Genomic DNA, 24861 nt, shown 5'->3' with positions numbered 1-24861 from the left:
TTAACGTAAAGCGAATATGCGTATGTATGTTTAACGTACCGCCAACAATCCATTTAGGGAAAGTAAATAAAAACATTTCAAAGCTTTGTTAAATAACCTATGAATGATCTTGACATGCAGAATTCAGAAGCAAACAGACCAAGCAAATCCATCTGTAAACAACCCTTGATGGGTTACATGCATTAAACAAGGACTCCATCGTACAGGATTAATCTATGCCAGACAGCCCTGTAATTTCAAATAGGGTTTGATCAACATATAAAAGACCACATGTTTGCAATGAATATGGAGTATATTGTGCGAAAAATAGCGGCGGGGGAAGAAAGGAGGACAAACATGTAGATTGGTGCAATTCAGTGGAGCTTGACAAAATTTTAGCTGCGAATGAATCAAATCTCATCCTTTTTTCTTTTTCTGTCTGATCTGTCTGGCTCCCTTAAGTCTTGGCTGGAAGCCCATCAGGGTGGAGAAGCCTGGCAGAGAAGGAGGGTAGCTAACTCCAGGAAGAGGAAGTCCTCTTAAGCCCAGAGTGGTTTCCTCTGCTTCCCAAACATCTCCCCCTTCTCATGTGTGCATCAATAGTCATTTTTGGATATATTAGATATGTCCTTGGAGAGAAAACATAGCAAATAGATAGACACACATACGTCCATAAAAAACAGCAGAAGAACCAGCAGGACCAAGCTTGGCAGATTGTGTAGAAAGCCAGGATATTTATTTAAGAGGCTGTCTGCTAAATCATCAATTTCAACTGGACACTTCCCTCGCCCCCACGACTATTTTTAACCCCCCACAACTGGGCCGGACTTTTCAAATCAACACAGGAGGAGCCCTGTACTTTTACTTGCCACAACTAAATCTGTTAGTCACGCTAACGTCTTATCTGGTTGTAAAGACCCCTCCTACAATCACGCAAACACGTTTGTGCCTCTGAAGATCATACAAACTATTGTCAAACCATTCGTAGTCAGTCATTTGACAGGGATTACTGAGTATATTAAGTGAGCTTGAGTGCTACGTGAGCATGTTTTAAATGCAAAACAGTATTGACTGCGGTACTCACCTTTGCACTGGTTAGTGTTTTTGTCCAGGATTGCCTTTGTTGACACTATTTTTCCATACCTGCAAAGGACAAAGAGAATAACATGATCAGTTCAAATGAAAGCCATCAGTTATTTTAGACCTGTGTTCCTGTAGTTCAGTTGTTAGATTATAGCACTAGGAATGCCAATGTCATGGATTTGATTCCCTGGGAATGCATGTATTGATAAAATACATACTTCGAATGCACTGTACAGTTGTTGCCTTGGATAAAAAGCATCTGCCAAATGCATGCTGCTAGCAACGTCAAGGTCACGGGTTCGATTGCCAGGGAATGTAGGAACTCATAAAATGTATAGCTTGAATAAACTGTATGTTGTTGCTTTGGAGAAAAGCATCTTCCAAATGCATCAATAGTCATGTTTCCATACAAGTTACAAATTTCATGTATGCGTAAAATCAGAATGGCACAAAAACAATTGCGAATAATGTAGCATTTCCATTCCATTTTTAAGAGAACAAAAACGTCACTTCTGCGGAAACTGCTGCGAAATAGAATTGAAAATGGAAGTTGAAGCCACTGTGGTACTTTTAATAAATGTAAAAAAAAGTACTTGAGGTTTAGAGCATGCAGACAAAATGTTTTGAAGAACCTCATGAGTGTTAGCGTTCAGCGGCTGATGCCATATGTCAGGGACCAAAAGTGTGTGTTTGACACTTCTGGGAGGTAATAGTAGCCAATCGTTTTGATGACAGGCTTTGTGTCTGGCATTTCAGAATAACCACAGCAAAATTTCAGATGCTATGCAATGAAATTAATGATATTCACATGACTTTTTGAATGCACATCTACAGTATACTCATTAAAATGAAAATATTTGATATCGTAATTTATGTATTTTTATCAAACAAAAAATTTATCCACCTCAAATGAGCGTATACGTTTTGCATGAACATTTTGGAGATTTTATTTGCATTTTAATTGAAAATCCCTGTCTTGTGATGATGCCTGAGGCAATTTAGCAGAGAAGGACCACTGGTATTAAAATAAATGGGTGAAACTGGAACGCCCAACAGATGTAGAAGTCCTGCATTACAGGTAAAAAAGCCAATAACCTTTAAGATACTGACGTCGCCTGTCAGTCAACTCGCGAACACGCATGCACATTAGCTGAAATAGCCAGAAAAATAGCTTTTTAGCATGATCTGAGCTAAAGAATCTCAAATTATGATCTATTATTGTCAGATTTGACTGATTATTTAAAATATGTTATTTGATCATAATCTTGACCAACCTATTTGGAGATTTTGGTCTTTCCCCATTCAAGAAAATAGGAGTTGTACTTTTATGCCACTTGCTGCCCAGACTGCCTGTGAGTGTTCCAATGATGGCTGCCGTGTGAAATGATTCGCCTTAAAAGGGACTTTGGCGATGCTCTGAACTTTACTAATTAAAAAGTCTAAACCTAACTCAAAGAGTTGTTTAATAACGATTTAACTCTCTCCTTCATTAAAACCTTGACGAAGGGATGTTTATCAATACATTTCCTTAACAGAAAATCATAAACAAGGGGAGGTGGATTCTGTGCACAGTAGGTGAGCTTGAAACCCCTGTGAATTAATTAAACACTGGAAGTTCAACAGAGCCCCAATCTTCACCACAAAAATCCCCCTCCCCTCATTTTCACTTTTTCACCTCAGCTCCAAGTACTGAGTAGTCTTGTATTCGACTAATATTGTCTCTCCGTTTCTCCCCACTTTCTTTTTTTCTTTCTACTCCCACAAAACCCCTATTCACATAGCAAAACCAGTCTCTTCATAGACTCACGAAAGTGTCTGCACAACAGATTAATTTCTTTCTGTATCTTTATTCCCTTTTTGTCCCAAATTCCTTCCCTACTGCCTTCCATCCACGATGGACGCAATAAAGTTGCTTATCATTTCCGTCTGCGCCTGAAGAACAGGAAGACTGATTTTAGAATGGTGCTCCTGATGTGACTTTTAATTTAATATTTAATGCGGGCTCCCTCCTCCAGGTAAAAGCGGAAGACTATATTACCCCACCTTCATAAGGATGGAGGCGTTTAATAAGGGAGAGATCATTTCACTGTCACCATGAGGAACAAAGTCCCGGCGAGGCATTGTACAGCCAATGTCTGGAAAATGGCAGCTAATTCATCAGAAGCACTTAAATCCCTCATAAGCCTGCTAACGGCAAAGCTTTACAGATGAAATACAAATAAATGTCTTAAACTGTTGTAGAATCCTTTGAGGATGACATGACATACCCGTGGAAACAGTTGTTTTCCTGTAGCTCAAGTGGTGTCACTCGACTACCTTTTTACATTAGTTCAGATATTAAAAATTGTTTGTAACTTTTCCAGCAACGAGCTACTTTTTCCAAAGAGTAGCGGTGTAGCAAAACAAATAGTTATATTGCTCTTTTTAATGTTAACTTGTTTCACGCATTCAGCAAATAGTATCCAGCTGCATAGCGGAGTGAGCTGAAGCAATATTAAAATGCACTCTGCCACTCTCCTAAACGGTGCTTTCTCTCATCTGAAATGTTGGGAAGTCCAAATCATTTGAGAGAATCGGTTCGCTTGGACAGTTCAAATAAATGAACTGGTTAAAAAAAGAATAACTGAAGATGAATGCACACTGTACGGTTTATACGGTCCTTTACAATTGTTATTTGACAGACTGTATGATCCCAGTGACATATTGGGTAAAAGCCATGGCACACTGTGCGACATTATGTAATACTGTAGGATACATATCGTAGCCAAGACTTTGGTCAAAATCATCCTGATTGACAGCAGTTACAATATACGACTGCAACACGAAACTTCTGACAGAACTTCATCGGAGGCTAGAATTCATCGCAAAGGCAATTAATTGGCCATCAGTAAACATGCTGAATTAAGTGATCAAAGATTGATGATTTTGCCCTACAACCAGAGAAATCTTTTGCAATCCATTAAATTTGTCTTAGATGCCAAAATTGTGGCCAAAATCATATAGTGTGAACCCAGCATTACTTACATATAGCATTGGGAAGTTCAATTCATTTTAGTGAATCGATTCGTTCTGACGGTTTAAGTAAATAAACCAGTTGAAATAAACAAGGAGCACAGAAGTCACTGGGTCTGTTCCAAAACCCAGTGAGCTTCCTTTGGAGGCAGCATTTTAAGACATCATGGGTGTGCTCCTGACGTGAAGGCTGTTCCAAAAGGTAGGTTTCTTGACTATGCTGTCTTTTATGATATCTCATTTTGGCCAAATCCTAAGGTATCATTGTATCTATCCTTCCCCATGTACGCGATCCCAGAATGCACCATGATGAGCTCAGTTGAAAAATAAATCCATGATGGCGGACGAAGTGAGAGAACTTTGGATTACAAATATACTTATAATTTATTCAATACTGAAAAGTTATGAAAAAATTGTTTAATATCATGAAAACTGACTATTTTACCCAAAATGTGTATGCTATGTATATTTATGCTCATTAGAGCATCACATCATTTTTCTCACATCCCCTGAACACATTTGTTGGGTTTCGTCAGAGACTATTTAGCAGAGACGGGCCACATCTATTCAAATGAATGGGAGAAATTGGAACGCCCAACCAAGAGCTCTAGCGCTCAACGGTCAACGGATGTAGAAAGGAAGTCCCACCTTACAGGTAAAACAGCCAATCACCTTTTAGATACAGATATTGCCTGTCAATCAACTCGAGAACGCGCATGTGCATTAGCTATAATAGCCGGGAAAATTGCGTTTTTTAGTGTAATATGAGGTAAAGAAGCACAATTTATGATTCCAGTTTTGTCAGATTTTACTGCTGATTTAAAATATGCTCTTTGATCGTAATCTTGACCAACCGTTTTTGAGATTTCGGTGTTCCCCCATTCTAGTAGATAGGAGCTGCACTGGCATGACTGGAAATAGCCTCCCAAGAGCGTACCAATGATGGCCGACAGTGGACTGACTTGCTAGAAAGACTTTGGTTTTGTTGGGTCAGTGTGCTCAGTCTGTTTGTGTATGTTGGTGCAGTTTGACCATGACAGTTATGATTCTCAACATTCTAAATCCAAAATCCAACTTTAGAATGTTGGTGTTTGTTAGAGTTTGTTGGAGTTTGTTGGGGCAGTGTGAATTGGCCTTTATAAGGCATCATTTCAGTAAGGATGAAATGATGCGAGGCATCTCACTAAGTTTTGAAACAGACCCATGATGTCTTTCCATTAGCTAAATATTTAGTTGATTGCAGCTGTTTGTGTTTTTGACTCAGTTATACAAAATAAGGCTGTCACGAATCCCGCCTCTGTAGTTCCTTTCATTCATCACCTGAGTATTGACTTTAACTCTCTGAACTCCATTTCCCATAATCCCCATACCTGGCACTGATTACCTGCTCACCTGTTTCCCATTTACTCAGCTATTTAAGACTCCCTCTCTGTCATTGCAAAGTCTTGTTTTGCCCTGGCTGACATTTCTGAGCGTTATCTAAGTTTACTGCCTTACCTGTGTATGATCCTGGACTGTTTACCTTGTTTTGGCCCACTGCTGCCTGCCTACTGTTACTGCTTTGTTTACCTGGATATAACCTGTGATTTTCTGCCGCCTGCCCTGACCTCTTGCCTGTTTATTGACTGCCTCTCTGGATTGCCTTGGATATTACTATTGCTGGTAATTGACCCCTGCCTGTCTTTATTACTACGTTTATTGTTATTAAAGCTGCACATGGATCTCAACTCTGTTGACTCATCATTACAGAATACTTCGCCACAAACCGATCCAGTGGCTTTTCTGCAACTAACCACCGAGGTCTCAGCGCAAGCAAATGTACTGCTGTACACCACCAATAGCTTGACTGGCTGACATTGTTAACAGATGAGCTTGTTAAGACTATGCAAAGCCTCTGTATACCAACACCAAACCCTTCAGCCTCTTCATCTAATCCAGCGGCTCACCCAGCCTCACCTAGCACATTCACCGCTAACCCACGCCTTGCCTTTCCTGAGAAATTCAATGGGTCACCAGCTAAATGTAAGGGATTTCTGCTCCAATGTTCTCTGTTTGTTAATCAACAACCCACACTATACCCCACTGATGAGAGCCGCATTTCCTTTGTTTGTTCGCTGCTTACCGGTAAGGCGTTGGACTGGATTACAGTGGTGTGGAACAGCGACAGAACAACATTCCCTTCGTTCAGTTGCTTCCAACGATTTCGTGCTGTGTTTGAACATCCAGAAGGAGGCAAAGATGCTGGAGATCAACTGCTTTCTCATCATCAAGGTAATGATCCCGCTGCAGAATACACTCTCAACTTCCGTACTTTTGCTGCTCAAACCATATGTGTGGAGGATAGTTTAAACCTGCTTTATCGGAAAGGACTGAACTTAGAGCTTCAATCAGAGCTGGTTTGTTGCGATGAGGGTAAGACTTTGAATCAGTTAATTGAGTTAACCATATGCATCGATAACCTTCTCCGAGAACGTAGACCCTCCAACACACTTGTAAAGCATCCTACCGCTGCATTTAACCCGTGTGTATCTGAACCCATGCACATTGGACACACCCACCTTACCTCTGTGGAGAGAGATCATCACGTTAAGCAGCACCCGTGTCTGTACTGTGGTCAAGCTGGACATCATGGATTTCCTGTCCAGTCCGACCATCTCAGCATCACCCCACTATGGTGAGTTCCTGTAGTTCATTAATTCCCTCTACTTCATGTGATGAATCACCTGTGACATTAACCTTTTCGGGGAGGTCTGTCTCTACTACAGCCATGCTGGACTCAGGGGCAGCGGGCAACTTCATCGATTTCGCCAGAGCCTATTCCTCTTAACCTCTGTGACTCTTTTAGCAGTGGCAGCATTAGACAGATGCCCACTTGGTGATGGTCATGTACATCACACTACCAAAAATATCATTCTACAAGTTGGAGCACTGCATACTGAGACTATTCGCCTATATATCATCCCATCACCTCATTACTCAGAAATTTTAGGACTACCTTGGCTGCAAAAACACAACCCTCAAATCTCGTGGAGCGATCAGCAAGTTACCCAGTGGTCCAGTACCTGCCTCTCCACCTGCCTAAAACCCATTTCTCCCAGGACTATTAGAGCCACTGCTGTGCAAGTTGAATCTACTACAGTTCCTAATCTACCCACTGAGTATTCCGACTTAGTTGAAGCCTTCAGCAAAACCAAAGCCTCGCAACTACCTCCTCACCGCTCCAGTGACTGTGCCATAGAACTACTACCTGGTTCCTCACCTCCACGGGGCAGAATTTTCACCTTGTCCAAACCTGAGTCTGTGGCAATGAAGTCATACATTGAAGAGGAACTTTCCAAGGGATTTATCAGGCCCTCAAGCTCACCAGCATCAGCCGGATTCTTCTTTGTGAGTAAAAAGGAGGGAGGGCTTTGTCCATGCATTGATTATCGTGGTCTCAATGAAATCACTGTAAAATTTCGCTACCCCCTGCCTTTGGTTCCAGCTGCCCTTGAACAACTCTGCACTGCCAAGTATTTCACCAAACTCGACCTTCGCAGTGCCTACAATCTCATCCGCATTCATGAGGGGGATGAGTGGAAGGCAGCTTTCTCAACCAGCACAGGGCACTATGAATACCGGGTCATGCCTTTCGGATTGACCAACAGTCCATCAGTGTTCCAGGCATTCATCAATGATGTCTTCCGAGACCTGCTGAATCAAGGGGTAATCATTTACATTGACATCCTCATCTACTCTAATGCTTACGAGGAGCATGTCAAGCACGTCCGAGCTGTTCTACAATGCCTCATCACCCATCTACTGTACGCTAAGGCTGAGAAATGGGAGTTCCATCAGACATCAGTAGCATTTCTAATCTAATCTAATCTATGTTATGGATGATAACAAGGTGAGAGCAGTTTTAAAATGGCCACAACCTACTACGATAAAAGAATTGCAATGTTTCCTGGGTTTTGCCAATTTCTACAGGTGCTTCATAAGAGGTTTCAGTACTGTGGCCACGCCTTTGACGTCTATGCTTAAGAAGAAAAGTTCACGGCTCTTATGGTCTCCAGCTGCTCTCCAATCCTTCAAGAATCTCAAAGCTCGTTTCACCACTGCTCCCATTCTTCACCATCCAGACCCTGATCGCCCATTCATTTTCAAAGTAGATGCATCTACCACTGGTATCGGAGCCATCCTCTCTCAACGGTACGGTACACCTCCTAAACTCTTCCCATGTGCCTTTTACTCACGCAAACTCTACTCCGCTGAACAGAACTATGATGTCGGGAATCGAGAGTTACTGGCCATGAAAGCAGCGCTCGATGAATGGCGTCATTGGTTGGAGGGAGCCAAGCACCCTTTCCTCATTCCAACGGATCATCGGAACCTCGAGTACTTGCGTACAGCCAAGAGACTCAACCCAAGACAGGCAAGATGGGCACTGTTCTTTACATGCTTCAACTTCACAGTCATGTATCATCCAGGCTCTAAGAACGTCAAGGCCGACGCCCTCTCTCGCCAATTTGAATACTCGCTTCAAACTCCTACCGAAGAACCTATCTTACCACCCACACTGATCATCGCTCTGGTACAATGGGACATTATGACAGAGGTAACTAATGCTCATTCCAATGATCCACCGCCTCCCGACTGTCCACCTGACAGAACCTATGTCCCACTCCCACTTTGTAAGCAGGTTATTCAGAGAGTTAACTCCTCACTCAGCTCTGGTCATCCGGATATCACTGCCACTCTTCAGTTGGTACGCAACCGGTTCTGGTGGTCATACTTGCAGGCAGATACCATTCGTGAGGTCCAGAACTGTTGCACCTGTAACATCAACAAGTCTTCTAAACAACTCCCAGCTGGGTTACTGCAGCCTCTACCCATACCTCAACGTCCTTGGTCCCATATCGCCATATATTTCATCACAGATCTTCCTCTCTCTCAAGGCAACACCACCATTCTCATGGTAGTAGATTTCTTCTCTAAGGCTTTCCACTTAATCCCGTTACCCAATTACCTACTGCCTTTGAAACTGTGAAGCATCTAATGCAATTATGTATTCAGATTTTATGGTCTACCTGAGGACATTTCTGACTGAGGGCCTCAGTTCACCTCCAGCTTATGGACAGCATTCTTCTGTCAACTCAACATTAATATCAGCCTAACCTCTGGCTACCATCCACAAACCAACGGCCAGATGGAACGCATGAATCAAGAGTTGACCCGCTTCCTCAGAACCTACTGCAACCAGAATCAATCTGACTGGAGCCGCTATCTACTCTGGACTGAAATGCCCAGAATTCCCTCCGCAAGCCATCAACTTGCCTGACTCCCAGTGTGTTCTTAGTTTTCAGCCTCCCTTATTTCCCTGGTCAGGGGAGCCCACGGACCTTCCTGCTGTCAACGACTGGCTCCTCAGAAATGAGGCCACCTGGGATCAAGCTCATGTCCATCTTCAACGGGCCATCAGGAGGCAAGAGGAGCAAGCCAATCGTCATTGTCGCCCAAATTCTGAATACAACCCCGGTCAATGGGTCTGACTCTTTACCCGTGATCTAAGACTTCATCTACCCTGCAAAAAGCTCAGTCCCAGGTACGTTGGTCCTTTCAAAGTACTCAGACAAATAACTCCTGTATCATACCGCCTTGCCTTGCGTCCCACTAATCGCATCTCTCCAACTTTCCATGTCTCATTGCTCAAGCCCGCTGTTCGTCCAAGAGAGGAGGAGGTCGGGGACTAGGACCCTCCACCCATCATCGTGGATGGCGAGGAGGCTTATCAGGTATGAGATCTCTTGGATTCCAGGCGCTGGGGCAGGACACTGCAATACCTTGTCGACTGGGAGGGGTAAGGTGTGGAGGAACAGTCCTGTGTTAATTCTGAGGATATTCTTGACCCCACACTCATTGCAGAGATTCATAGGACTCACCCACTTAGACCGGCCCCTCGACCCTGAGGAAGACCCCGGCATCGCCTTCCTCCTTGTGTCAGGAGCCCCTCGCGGGGGGGGGCTCTGTCACGAATCCCTCCTCTGTAGTTCCTTCCACTCACCCCCAGAGGGCACCATCACCTGAGTATTGACTTTAACTCTCTGAACTCCATTTCCCATAATCCCCGTACTGGGCACTGATTACCTGCTCACCTGTTTCCCATTTACTCAGCTCTTTAAGACTCCTGCCTGCCTGCTGTTACTGCCTTGTTTACCTGGATATAACCTGTGATTGTCTGCCGCCTGCCCTGACCTCTTGCCTGTTTATTGACTACCTCTCTGGATTGCCTTGGATATTACTATTGCTGGTGATTTGACCCCTGCCTGTCTGTATTATGTTTATTGTTATTAAAGCTGCACATGGATCTCAACTCCATTGACTCATCATTACAAAGGCATTCTAGTTTAATTAACTGATTTTTTTTTTTTTTGTCCAATCTTTAGTTTAGCGTGTATTGTATTTAGTTGTAATCAGAATAAATATATATTGTATTTATATTAAATTTAATATTGTCACCGTAATTAATGTCACCTTAATTCAGATCTTTATTGTTTTTGTGCCAGATAAATATTATTTTGCAAAATGAAATAATAACATGAAATTATCGTCTTTAAATAGCTAATTTTGTTAGTGGCTTGTAGGGTTTTTTTTTTTTTAAGGGTTGCTTTACTAGTTTAACTACTTTAAATGAGTAGCTTGGGAAGCTTCCCCAATGCTTAACTTGGCACTAGTAACACAAACATCAGGGGCTCGAGTCCCAAGAAATGCATCAATTGAAGAAATATGTAACACAGGGGCCTGTGTAGCTCAGCGAGTTTTGACTGACTACCACCCCTGGAGTCATGAGTTCGAATCCAGGGCGTGCTGAGTGACTCCAGCCAGGTCCCCTAAGCAACCAAATTGGCCCGATTGCTAGGGAGGGTAGAGTCACATGGGTAACCTCCTCGTGGTCGCTATAATGTGTGGTTCTCACTCTCAGTGGGGCGCGTGGTAAGTTGCGCGTGGATGCTGCAGAGAATAGTGTGGGCCTCCACGGTAACACGCTCAATAAGCCACGTGATAAGATGCATGGATTGACGGTCTGAGACTGAGGTAAATGAGACTTGCCCTCTGCCACGCGGATTGAGGCGAGTCACTACGCCACCACGAGGACTTAGAGCGCATTGGGAATTGGGCATTCCAAATTGGGGAGAAAGAAAAACAGAAAACAAAATGTCTATCACAAAGCACTGTAGTTGCTTTCAATAAGAGCATAATCCAATCGCATAAATGCAAAGAAATAAAATGCATCAGCCAACAAACAAGTTTTTATGTGAATTGATCAACAAAAAGTCTGATATTCTGCAATTCACACCATCACACACTGAGCAAGTGTGGGAGGATGTTTTTCGAAAACAGATAATCACAACTCTGGTGTGGCGAAGACTCATTATAGAAACAATATTTGAATTTTTCCTCAATATGGTTTGTCGTAAAAAAAAAAAAAAAAACAGGGGACTAGCAGCAACCACATAACAGAAAGTATGAGACATGAAAATGAGGAGCATGTACCAGACCAATGTGAGGGAAACACATGAGAACCATTTGACTCAAATGCTTGATTTGCTGCCATTTCATCTTGCAAAACAAGTGGTAGGACAAACACAGACGTCTCAGATGAGTGAGTGGGTCGGGGAGGGTGGGGTGGGGTGGAAGGAGGAATGTTCTCAACAAAACTGGCAAAGCTTCCACAAACTAGTGCCATCCAGGGGTCATGCACACGGATGTCTCTGTAACATAAAACTCAAGAACAGGAAGGTTTCCTCACAATAAACACAGATTAGCCTTTTTGATCAAATCTGTGGCTGTTATTTATAAGCTATATAATAAAAGCCTGTGTACAAATATGCAAACTACCCTGCTTTAAATTAAGCAAAAAGCAGCATGTCAAAAGATTAGGATGTCCGCAGAGCAAAAAGATAATTTTCTTCGTTGTCATTTGTTTTGTTGTTTTTTTCTAGTAAAAAAAAAATTCTAAACAGACTTAAAGCAAGGTGCGTTTACCTGAGTATTAAGAATGTCTTATCCTACTGTCAAAAAGATTTTTTCGCTTTTTTTTTTTTTTTTTTTTTTTTGAGGTTTATACTTAATGTAAACAAGAAAAAACTATTTGCTAGTGGGGTAAGAAAAATAAACTTGATTCAATATATATTCTCTGAAAACAAGTCTTATTATTTCACTCAATTTTGCATTTCAAGAAGTGCTATAAACTCAAAATGCTTTTTAATTTCATTACAATATTATATCATATTGAACTGACTAATCTTTAACAAAACAAGAAAAATAAAAAAAAATGTCTTCATGGTTAAATTGGACTTGTTTAACAACACCTGAAAAAAATTGTTGCTTGTTCAGGTCAAACAACATAAGGGCCAATGGACAATGCCAACATGGCTGATGTACTCTAGCATGTAGCATGTCCGTGAAAGTTTTTACTCATCTACATACAGTACCAACAAAATTTAATTAATTAGTGGTTAAGACGCAAGTTCTTCTTCAAATTCAGAACATACTATGAAAGTCTGGCAATTCAAACAGTCTTTGTTGAAACCTCAAAATCCAAACATCCCCAATCCTGTACTTTCTGGTGAATGTAATGCTCTTTAGCATCATTCATCAGGATGACACAGCTAACACTAAAGCCAAAGGTGTAGACACTCACTGTGAGAGCATCTGGCAAATCATCCTGATTGCACTCATGCCGAACAATGAATATCAGTTAAGTTGATTGAGAGCATTGACTTTGACGAAGAGATTTTAGAGCACAATAACACAATAATGGCAGTTAGTTAATAAGACCTATTAGGGGTGCTTGCTATTATTATTGTTTATACTTAGGGTTAGGGATTCAAACAAACCCTTAACCCAAGTATTAAACTTTGGCATGTAACATCCTGCACTGTTTTTTTGCTACAGACATCAATGATACCTCAAATCATGTGGCTTGTTGAGGAGAATTTTAGTAGGAGGAGGATGTTGTTATGGATTGTGTCATATCCATTAAACTGTTTCTATGAAATCTGACTTTTGTCTGAGACCAAGACTCAAGTGTGTTCACAGTGTTCACGAGTTCGAAACTTTCTGAACCTCAGGCATGGAGTTTCCCTCATGGACTTCTAGAGTGCCAAGAATCTGACCTCAAATAACACCAAGCCAAAGAGTAAAATGGTTTACAGTGAGAACAGTTGCATGTTAGAGTATTAGTAAACCACCTACTCAATGATACAATATACATTTGTTGATAATGATATAGCAACATTAAAGACCTATGGAAACGCAAAAGGATTTTAGGCAGAATGTTAGGGAAAGACAGCCTAAATCACTGTTCATTTTCAATACTTGGGAATGGGCATTTTGGTCATTTTGTTTACTTGAGTACTCTGACTAAGTACTCGAAGGGCAATGACATGTACATAACTGTATATATAATAACATGTCTGACAAACGTCTTTGGCTGCTGCATTGTGTCTTGTTGTTCCAGTGTACCGTCTATTCACTATTATAAGCTGTTATAAAATAATCTGTTACAAAATGTACAAAAGATAGCATAATCAATATACAATGCATCATATTTTGTCATTATGTGAAGATTCGCTGCCCAATTCAATGAAAGAATGTGCACAACGCGCGTCTGTCTGTTCTTCCTTCAGGTTACCGTAGTAATCTTAGTAAGTGCACCAGTTTTTTAGTTATTGTCTGAACTGTCTATTTTCAAATGGCAGTTGGCTTAACAGGCGCCATAACCATCACGTTTTTAATATGCATGTAAAGTTGAAGTTCAGTTTTGAAGTTTTGTATTCTGTTCCATTAAGCTGCGCTCTGTCTAGCTGTTTGAAACACTCGCCTGCTGTAAATGCACTGCTTCAGTGTGTTAAATCCACTGCAATATGCCTGGTGTGTATGTCTCCCCAAGTGTTTGCTCCTGTGGGGAAAGCCACAATGCTCCATATTGTTGTTGCTGTGATGATTCATGAAGCATTCCATTCAACTCGGAGTGTTGGATTTTTCACCTTTCAACTGGGGAAAGTGCAATGGCATCTAACTTAGAAACTCATGCGGAAATCTTCAACTCCCATTTCGTCGAGATGCAGGTGTGCGTTACATCACACAAACATTTCGGCACCCAGGGCAGGGAGGTTTACAGTCAGTGACAAACATTCACCTTTATAAAATAATATCCATTAACGAGTCAAAGTTCTTACATTAAATGATAATAAAACCTGTTTAACAAATGTTTTGCAGAGACAGGTGTTCAAAACACGGTTAAATACACTCTCTTTTGATTATCGTAACGATAGCATTGCAGCGTCATATATCAGTTTGATTGCTATGAGATGTCTCTGACAATCAATGTACCCCTCAAAATCACAACATACTCAATCTCAAAATTAAAAATAAGCTCTCTCTTTGACACGTTTGTGTTTAGTTGTCAGGTAATTATCACTGAATTTGGAATTAATTGAAAAGTCACATCATGCATGATCACCATCGATCATCGTTTTCATGATCGATCATTGCTGCCACGTCCGAGTACGAGTACACGTGCCCATCCCTATTCAATACATCTTTTTCCATACAATGAAAGTGAATAGTGAGTGACTGAGATTGTCATTCTGGCTAACATCACCTTTTGTGTTCCATGGAAGAATGTAAGTAATTCGGGTTTGGAACAGCATGTGTGAGTATGACAAAAGACTTTTCAGTTTTAGGTGAACTATCCCTTTAAGAACATTTCTATGCCTCATACCTTTGTGAAGAAAGTTACAACTATTAATATCACCCAAAAGGCAAGCCAGCTGTGACAGACAGAGTAAAAGCAAGAGAGAAAGGAGGCAACAACACCCTTACAATAATAGATATCCAGAGAGCTTTAATTAGAATGCTGATCCCACACACACCGAAATCATCTGTGAAATACCACTGTTCAGCCTGTATGTGGGATCACAATGTTGTTCTGGTCTAACTGTGGTCATCTGGATCAAGAAACCATCTCTCCACATTGACCAGAGCATATCAGGCCGAAAAGAGAGAACCACAAATAACACACGCCTCCCTTTGCATCCAACATAACACATACAGCACACACTGAACTCTCTGCTGTATTATAACCTTGTGCTACCTCGCGTTCACATGTGTGGACATTGTATTTTGGCTTTGCTATACACAACGCATACTTTAAATGAATTAAAACCGATTGAAAACTGTTTACAAGACTCTAGACTGTCATTTAAGAGTTAAACCTCTGGTGCATCGCGTCACATGACACAACAGCATGACGTTAATTTCCAGGAAGTGCTACTACGGACGCAGTGCCAACAAAAGTGACTCTGGTAAGAAACCCCTTTAAGTTTTTTTATTGAAACATGTTTGGTTGTAAAGAGTAATGTCTCTAGTTTTGTTTGATATGCCACTTTAAAAAATACATACATTTTTTGGGCATCAGCACACTGATAAACATGAAGTCCATATATGTGGAAAATGGGACCATTTTCAAAATTTGAAAAAAAAAACAAAACCATGTAGTTATTTTGAATAATTTTCAACTGTAACACCTCTGTGGATCATTTCACTTCATTTTAATATAAATTTTGTTATATTGTATTTTTTTTATGTTATCACTTTACAATATGGTTCTTTACTAATTAACATTAGTAAATGCATTCTTATATACAGTGATGTGAAAAAGTATTTGTAAAAAAGTATTCTTCTATTTTTGTGCATTTTTCATACTAAATTGTTTTAGACCTTCAAACGAGATATGACATAAAACATAGGCAACCTGAGTTGAACACAAAATACAGTTTAAAAATATATATTTATTTTATAGAAGCAAAAAAATTATCCAACACCTATATCACCCATGTGAGAAACTAACGGCTTAAGGAAACTAAATTTAAAAGCTGGTTGTGCCACCTTTGGCAGCAAAAACTGCAACCAAACACTTTGGATAACTGGAGATCAGTCTTTCACAATGCTGTGGTGGAATTTTGGCCCACTCTTCTTTGCGGAACTGCTTTAGATCAGCCACATTGGAGGATTTTAGAGCATGAACTACCAGTGGTCCTGCCACAGCATCTCAGTCGGGTTCAAGTCAGGACTTTGACTAGGCCACTCCAAAACTTTAATTTTACTTATTTTGAGCCATTCAGAGGTAGACTTACTCCTATGCTTTGGATCATGGTCTTGCTGCATAATCCAATTGCGCTTGAGCTTCAACTCATGGACTGGTGACCGGACTTTCTCCTTTAGGATTTTCTGGTAGAGAGCACAATTCATGTTTCCCTCAATTATTGCAAGTCGCCCTTCTTTCGACCTTGGCATAGTGTGCTAGGCTACTGGGTGAGACCTTTTAGACAACTTTATGCTGCTGAAAAAGTTCTATTTAGGTTTTGATTTGATTAAACAGGGCTGGCAGTAATCAGGCCTGGATGTGTAGTCCAGCTGAACCCCATTATGAATGCAGTTTCATAGATTTGGGGATTTAGTACCTAAGGGGGCAAATACTTTTTCACACAGGCCCAGTTGGTATTGGATAACTTCTCAGGTCTCAGGAGGATAAAGATGAGAGAGGTCTGTTTACAATGCATATGAATGGGAGAAATTGTAACGCTGAATATGGTGGTCGTAAAAATGAAAGTTCCACCTTATTGTTAAAAGAGCCAATAACCTTTTTGATAGAGACATTATCAATTGTTTACTCTTGAATGTGATTGTGCATTTGCTGGCCCAGCCTGAAAAACAGTGTTTTTTTGTTGTTGTTTTTTTTTTGAGTGATCTGAGCTAAAGAAACACAACTAATGATACCATTGTTGTCAGATTTAGTGCTGTTATGAAATATGTTATTTTCTCATAATCGAGACCAGCCGTTTAGGTGATTTCGGTATTTCCCCATTTAAGTGCATAGGAGCTGTACTTGTAGCCATAAAAAAAAAAAAAAACGTGGCCGGAAGCTATATGAGAATGGCCATCGAGTAACCTGACTTGCCTTAAAAAAACTTTGGCTATACCCACAGTAAGATTTTATTGCTCAGAGTAACTCATGAGACTTAATGGAGAACAAGATTTCCTTTCATTATCAACCTTTCTCAAATCTCTAAAAACTCCTTAGGAGAAACACAAAAATAGACACAAATGAGAAAATTTTTGAAATACAGTAAATAACAGAAATAATGTGTATAGCATAGCTCCGACAATTTGGTCTTGGAAGAATTTTATGAGAAGTATTTCAGTATATTTGAACTCTCAGTAACACTTTACAATAAGGTTCCATTTGTTAACATTAGTTAACAACATTAATTAACATGAACTAACAATGAACAATACTTTTATAGCATTTATTAATCTCGGTTAATGTTAATTTCAACATACTATATATTAATATTTTTTTTGATCAAATGTTGTTAACATTAGTTAATTCACTATGAACTAACAATAAACAATTTATTTTGTATAACTGTATTTTATAACTAACATTAACAATGATTATACCATGTTCTGTTAGAATACTCGATTCTGATTGGCTGGAATGCATGCAATTCAAACCGTTGACTGCACAGGTAGTTCCGGTCAGTTTTAATCACTGCTCGATATTAATGTGCTGTTTGTTACCCTAGCAGCGTAACATTACAGAGCAAGCAGAGTGAGATATAGCAACTGAAAACATTTCCTAACCACTTTTAACAGCATAGCTAATATAATGGAATTCAACTTGTTTTGGATCGAGGGTGAGAGAATTAAATCAGGACCTATTAAATGCGTCTTTCGCTGTCCAGCAAGTCGATGCAAAATGATTAAAACTGTAATGTGTTGTGTATATTATGTGCTGAAGTGCCACCTATAGCCACTAGAGGCCTCCCGCTCTTACAAATCTCTTACTCAAACGCTGAAGAAGCAGCACTGTTTGTTTACAAAATGCACGCAGCATTTTGCGGTGAAGCGCTACTGTTCAGGGACAAATTGCAATTTCGTTATTAATACAGTCAATTTTGCAGCCTTGATAGATATCATACCAATGTCTCAGAGGCAAAAAATCTTTAGGTTCCAGAGTGTTTTGAATGTCTTTCCCCTTATCATACAGTAAGTGCTTCTTATACTGTCACTGCCATGATTGTAACATCAGTTTTTCCACATTTATGTGAAAATGACAATGAATGAAAATTAATTAATACATTTTCTCTGGAGTGCCAACCCCACTATGTTCTGTGGATATTATTATTTCTGGACTGTGCATATACGTTCACAGTTTTGACCAAGTGTGTGGTCGCACTACTTTTTCTCTGTGTCTCAATGGGCAGAGCTGTAGATTTAACGACCCTTAGATAAACCCGCTTTGTGTCGTGGTTCTTCGCCTCCACGTTGTGCATATAAAATCGTTTAACGCACACCTAGCCATTTTTTACATGCTGTAAAAAAGTATATTGTTCATTGTGTGATCATGATACCTAATAAATTAACTAATGTTAACAAATGGAACCTTTTTGTAAGGTGTTACAGAAATCTCTGACTTTTGATTGCAGACATTGGTATCTCTGCAAATATGAGCACAGTTTGAGACATTGTTGAGATCTCTTCTGAAATTTTAGAGGAGGCACATTTACTGTAAGATTACTGGGGTCCTTGTCTCAGCAGACCCACTTTTTTCTCCGAAGCAAAAAAGTCTTAATTTGCTCTCTGTGAAATCTCACTGCTGTCTTGGAGAAACAATTGAGATATTAAAGAGGTCTCATTTGTAATTTTGTCCCAATGAGTAGCCAACACATAGGCACACAAAATCAAACCAACACAGACACAAAACAACTATAAACACCCTGTGAGGTTACCCAAACCACCCAGAACCCCTTTAAAGAAAGATAAATACATTTCTATATCCATGGACACAATTTAGAAAGATCACGACACGGCTCGGGCTCAACGTGCTGTGACAGCCCAAGCTGAGAACAAATCCCAGTTGATTTGATCGCCGTCAAGACAAACACTTCTTGTGTACGAAGAAGCTTTCAGCTGCACTGTGTGAAGTGCTAATGACAGTTCTCAAAGGGCCTTCACACACTCTGATCTGTGTTTTTATTTTCCCCAGAGTGCCGGCAGCCACGGATGCCGGACCGTTTGATGTCTCGTGCCGAAAGATGTGAACCAGCATTCTTTCAACTTCTATCCAGGTGGGTGTGCACGATTTCTTAATTGGCTACCAATGCAGCTGTCTCATCTGACCCGACTCTCAACACTGTGCTGAAAGTTACGAGCATCTGATGTTTGTTTGTATGCTCGGTTGCTCCATTTGCTTTTCAAAAGCACCATGAGTCCACATTGTATTAGAAGATGTGCTAATAGGCCAGGTGTGCATCATTTTTAGGTCTATTTGTTCTTGGTTCCTGCTGAAAAGGATAGTTTAGGCGAGCATGAATTTCCATGCTGGTCTAAGCTGGTTAGTGCTGGTTTGGTGCTGGTCTAACTGGTGGACTATAGGCTGGAACTATAGGCTGAATCGATATATTTAACGTATATTGCAAAATACTCAGAAATAAACAAATATATAAGTAGCTTGAGAGTGCAGGGAGACTGACTCGTCATTTGTAGTCCATCATCAAAGGATCATGGGTAGTGTAGTTCTTCAGCAGATATTCTGCTTTTAAACAAGTTGAAATAATATGGACTGATGGCTTCAACAGAAGCATATACAAGTTATCAGTAATAATCAATTCACTTATGGAAAAATGTTATGGGATTTTTACTTCTGGAAACAGACCGTTGAACTTCTATGGTCTCCCACTCATCAATATACAAGTTTTCCTCACTATAGTTTACTTCCATGTTCCAAACCCAGAAATGTGAAAAGGTTCAATTGCCTACATAGAAAATAGCTGCCTGGGGGTGTCACCAAGATGGCCTTAAAGTGAACTGACTTGCCTTAAAGGGACATTGGTTGAACTGTCGAGAAGAGTCAAGAGTTCAAAAGATGACTGACATCTTCCTTCCCATCTGGGAAGCACTAGACATTGCCGATATCAATAAAACAGTGCAAAATCCAGCCTAAGGCACCTTTTTACTAAGCCTCCCACTGCCTTTTCCACCTCACACACACTTTGACATGAGCTTTGTGATACTGAGGGAGACATACAGATTGAGTTTACAAAGACTTCAAGAAGGTTCTTGATGGCTAGCGGCTTTTTCACCCGCACACGCACTCTGAACATACCAGGAAAGTTTGCTATTCAAGAGGAGTCAGCCACTCATCTCACCTCAGTTTAGGTTTTAATGCTAGAAAGGTGTTGCTACTTTAAGCTTTGAAAAAATATTAGAAGCAAGAAAAAACTGCGGATATCGTGTCAATTCCTGCAGAGTCAGTGTTGGAAATGTTTTATTTAGGAGAATTATTTCCCCCTGCAATTGTTTTTCGGGGGCATTTCTACCCTTATGAGGGTGCATTTGATTTCTAACCAGATAAAAACACCCAGTGTGTTGTCTATTTAAAAGGATAGTTCACAAAAATGAAAATTCTCTCATCATTTACTCACCCTCATGCCATCCCAGATGTGTGACTTTCTTTCTTCTGCAGAAAACAAACAAAGATTTTTAGTCGAATATCTCAGCTCTGTAGGTCCATACAATGCAAGTGAATGGTGACCTAAATGTTGAAGCTCCAAAAAGCACATAAAGGCAGCATATAAGTGGTTTTGGGTTAGAACAGAGCAAAATGTAACTCACATTTTGCTATAAATCTTGACATGTACAGTCTCCTTGGCAATCACGATTTCAAGCTTAATTACACGTCCTAGCACCATCTAGCGCTCTGTGCATGTGTGAAGCACTAGGAAGTGTAATCAAGCTTACAATCATGATCGTTCCTAGAGACTGCCATGGCAAGATGTACAGTGAAAAAGGAGTTACATTTTGGCCTATTTCCACCCAAAAACAATTGGATTTCTTAAGAATATTTGGATTCAGCCACGTAAGTTTAATTTTATGCTACCTTTATGTGCTTTTTAGAGCTTCAAAGTTTTGTTCACCATTCACTTGCATTATATGGACCTACAGAGTGGAGATATTCTTCTAAACATCTTCATTTGTGTTCAGCAGAAGAAAGAAAGTTATACATCTAGGATGGTATGAGGGTGAGTAAATAATGGGAGAATTTTCATTTTTTGGGTGAACTATTCTTTTAAGTCAGATATTTCAAATAAATCAACTGATTGAAATACACTCTTACTCAAAATCAAATCAACAATACAAAAGTGCAGTAATTGTAAATAATGTGATAAATACAGTGGCCCCCAAAAGTATTTGGACACTTCTGGACATTCAAGTCACACTTTAAAATGAATTTCCATGCATTAGAAACAAAATATCAAACCAAGTGGTATCTGCAAACAAATAATGCTATTCACAAATAATCTGCAGGAGGTGCGACTCGACTGAACTGACCATTTTTAGACAAAACAGTATGTTATTTCTGCCTTAAACCTTTAGACAAAACACTTATTTACCTACAACTTACTAACTTTTTTGAAGTTGCATTCAAAATCCGTTTTGCTCAATAAAGTGTTTAAATGGGCCTGACACATCTAGCATACACATTGAAATTAGCTGCTCTGGTTGAGCTGTGCAACTTACAATATATGACACCTCCAAGTCATTGCAGTGTTTTCTGGGGTACTAACCTTATACTAAACCAGAACAAACCTTACAAAATAGACTTGGAATATAATATTACAAATATATCATGTTAGATAATAGATAAAAACAGAGAATTTAATTTCCCTTTCCATTTTTGGGTGAACTGTCTCTTTAACACCGTCAGTTTATGCAGCTGCTTACAATTTCTCATCATGGCTGCCAAAACTCTTAAATTAATATGTATAATTCCACAAAAAGTGGGAGGACATGCACCCCCCCCAAACCCACCCCCAGTTATAATGGTTGTTATGACCCTGTATTTGGAAAATATTTGTCACTTTCTGTGGCATTTTTGGTTAATTTCAGACCCTGCTTTGAAAACTTTTTGAACCAGAGACTGTTGCAGATTTGCACTACAGTTGTCACATGAATAAAAAATGATTTTAGAAAACGAAAACTTGATTTAAAAAGTTTGAATCATGCATCTGTGCATTCATTAGAAATACAGGTTCACTTTTCTCCCTGTGATTAGACGCTTCTACAGCAATGAATATGAGACATAAATCAAAGTATGGTTGGATACTCTGGCTGAGAAAACTAAGAAGACAAATGAACCTGAGTTATTCGAGCCCAGGCAGGTTCAGCCGACTGAAAATGAGATCCTACACCAGAGTCCCCCCTAGATATGGCAGCCCAGTACACAAGGACAGTTCCTCCACTGGCTCAGTTAGTCAATCAGCCTGAGAGACAGAAAGGGGGGCTGGGGGTTCAGCCATTTCGGCAGCATGCTTTGTTTGCTTTTTAAGTAAATATAAAATATATGATATATATACACCGATCAGCCACAACATTAAAACCACCTGCCTAATATTGTGTAAGTCCCCCTCATGCCACCAAAACAGTCAGCAGTTACAGAAATACTCAAACCAGCCCGTCTGGCACCAACAATTATCCATGCGATTATCTAAACAGCCAATCATGTGGCAGCAGTGCAGTGCATAAAATCATGCGGATACGGGTCAGGAGCTTCAGTTAATGTTCGTATCAACCATCAGAATGGGGAAAAATGTGATCTCAGTGATTTGGACCGTGGCATGATTGTTGGTGCCAGATGGGATGGTTTGAGTATTTCTGTAACTGCGGATTGAACACAATCAGAAAAGATGGCGCTGCAGATGACTACTTCGGTGTGGAACTCTCTAGCATTTTTGTTACTTTTGTTTGTTTGTCATGTTTTTTGTCACTTTTTCCTGATCAATTTCACCAGTGATGAACTGCTGAAGATTCGGCAGAGCATACCTGATAATTTTTTGCTGGTGTTTGATTATTCAGACGTTTTATTAAACATCTTAGTTGGAGGCGCAGCGGTGCTCTACAAGCGATACAAAAGACGCACGCAACGGAAGCGAGCCATCTGTGGTCATGAAGTCGTTTGAGAGACTGGTTTTGGCCTACCTGAATGACATCACTGGAAACAGGTCTGTGGATGATACTGTCAATAGGGACTGCATTATATCCTGCAACACCTCGACAGAACTGGGACTTATGCAAGAATCCTATTTGTGGACTTCAGTTCAGCCTTCAATACCATCATGCCTGATCTTCTCTCAACCAAACTGACCCAGCTATCCGTGCCCACCCCAATCTGTTGATGGATCACCAGCTTTCTGACAGATAGGCAGCAGCTAGTGAGACTGGGGAAACTCACATCCGAGACCCTAACTATTAGCACTGGTGCTCCTCAGGGATGCGTTCTCTCTCCAATACTCTTCTCCCTGTACATGAATGACTGCACTGCAAAATACCCCACTGTCAAGCTCCTGAAGTTTGCAGACAACATCACGGTCATCTGCGATGGTGACGAGTCTGAATACAGATGGGAGGTTGATCAGCTGGCTGTCTGGTACGGTCACAACAACCTTGAGATGAACACGCTCAAAACAGTGGAGATGATGGTGGACTTCAGGAGAAATCCCCCTGCAATCATGTCTGCAGTCAAAAGTCCGATATTTCAAAATGAACTCAATGATTTCACATCAGATTCTTCCAAGACCAAATTATCTGAGCTATCCACATTAATTTTATAGCTCAATAGTCTTACTGTATCTCAACAATTGTCTCATTTGTCTACTTCATCTTTTTTTTTTTTTTTTTTCTTCTCCATAGATATTTCAGGAGAAACATCTGAGACAAAGTTGATACTTTAAATAAACATAACAAAGACCTCTTTTAAGTCTCCTAAGCTATAAAAGAGCAAGCAATGAGTGATATATTTTTCCTCTAGGCAAACACATTCACTGACAAGCACATTGGGCAAAAAACATTAAGATTCAGATTTTGGATAAAATTCTTATTTAATTCTTTATAAACATGGTCCAATTGTGAGCAGAATTTAGTTGGACTGTATTCACTTTCTTTCTGTAGCATTAGATTAAAATCAGAGGTGTAATGAGGGACTAAGAAATGCAATTATTTTAAATGGTATTATAAAATTCTATGTCCTGAGGGTTAATACTCCATGATATCAAATCATGGAAAAGAAAAGCAATGAACTGGTTCACAAACATGACTCTCCTCCCACAAGTCTCCACCAGCAGACATACACACAATATATAATACACACAGTTGCTGATGCATAATGAAATACATAAACATGATGATGACATGTTCACCAAAGGCTTTTATTAATAATTCATGAATCATACCCAGGCCTTTTCTGAAAACGCCTCGGCATATTTTCCGGGATTTAAAAAAATAAAAAGTAACACACCCTTAATTTGACTTTTTACCTCTTCTAATGCAACATAATTATGATCTTTTAAAATATGGTTATTTTCAAGGCTTCAATTTATATTAGGGAATATTTGTGAATTTATAAAAATGTGATTTTCAGGCCTAGAAAAGCCATATAAACAAGTAAACTCTTGAAAGCTTAGAAGTCATGGAAATTTCTATAGTGAATATAATTTTAGTTTTGCAGATTGTCTTGATATTGAATAAGACTTGCTCAAACACCAGCATAATAACATCAGTCTGTTAAGCATCTTTTTGAAACTTTTGTGCACTAATAAGTACAACCACTTAAATCTATTAATTCAAAAGAATAGTACAGTACCTGATATAAAAAACGAAATCTGCCCAGCAATCTCTTGA

General features: G+C 39.9%; 1 protein-coding gene and 1 long non-coding RNA gene across 4 annotated transcripts in view; one reads left to right on the top strand and one right to left on the bottom strand.

Moving 5' to 3' along the window:
- LOC127453475 (RNA-binding motif, single-stranded-interacting protein 3-like) overlaps positions 1 to 24861 on the bottom strand; it is a 219435-nt gene that overhangs the window by 139521 nt on the left and 55053 nt on the right. For all 3 annotated transcript variants that reach the window (XM_051719866.1, XM_051719865.1, XM_051719864.1), the window contains exon 3: positions 1064 to 1122. In XM_051719866.1, coding sequence (XP_051575826.1) covers positions 1064 to 1122 — 59 coding nt within the window. The remainder of the gene's footprint in view (positions 1 to 1063; positions 1123 to 24861) is intronic.
- LOC127453501 (uncharacterized) overlaps positions 15372 to 24861 on the top strand; it is a 34998-nt gene continuing 25508 nt past the window's right edge. The window contains exons 1-2 of the long non-coding RNA XR_007899419.1: positions 15372 to 15425; positions 19172 to 19253. This is a non-coding gene — a long non-coding RNA (uncharacterized LOC127453501). The remainder of the gene's footprint in view (positions 15426 to 19171; positions 19254 to 24861) is intronic.

The sequence above is a fragment of the Myxocyprinus asiaticus genome, chromosome 15, assembly GCF_019703515.2.
Source record: "Myxocyprinus asiaticus isolate MX2 ecotype Aquarium Trade chromosome 15, UBuf_Myxa_2, whole genome shotgun sequence".
Taxonomy (NCBI): domain Eukaryota; kingdom Metazoa; phylum Chordata; class Actinopteri; order Cypriniformes; family Catostomidae; genus Myxocyprinus; species Myxocyprinus asiaticus.
This window is presented reverse-complemented; position numbering and strand designations above follow the sequence as displayed.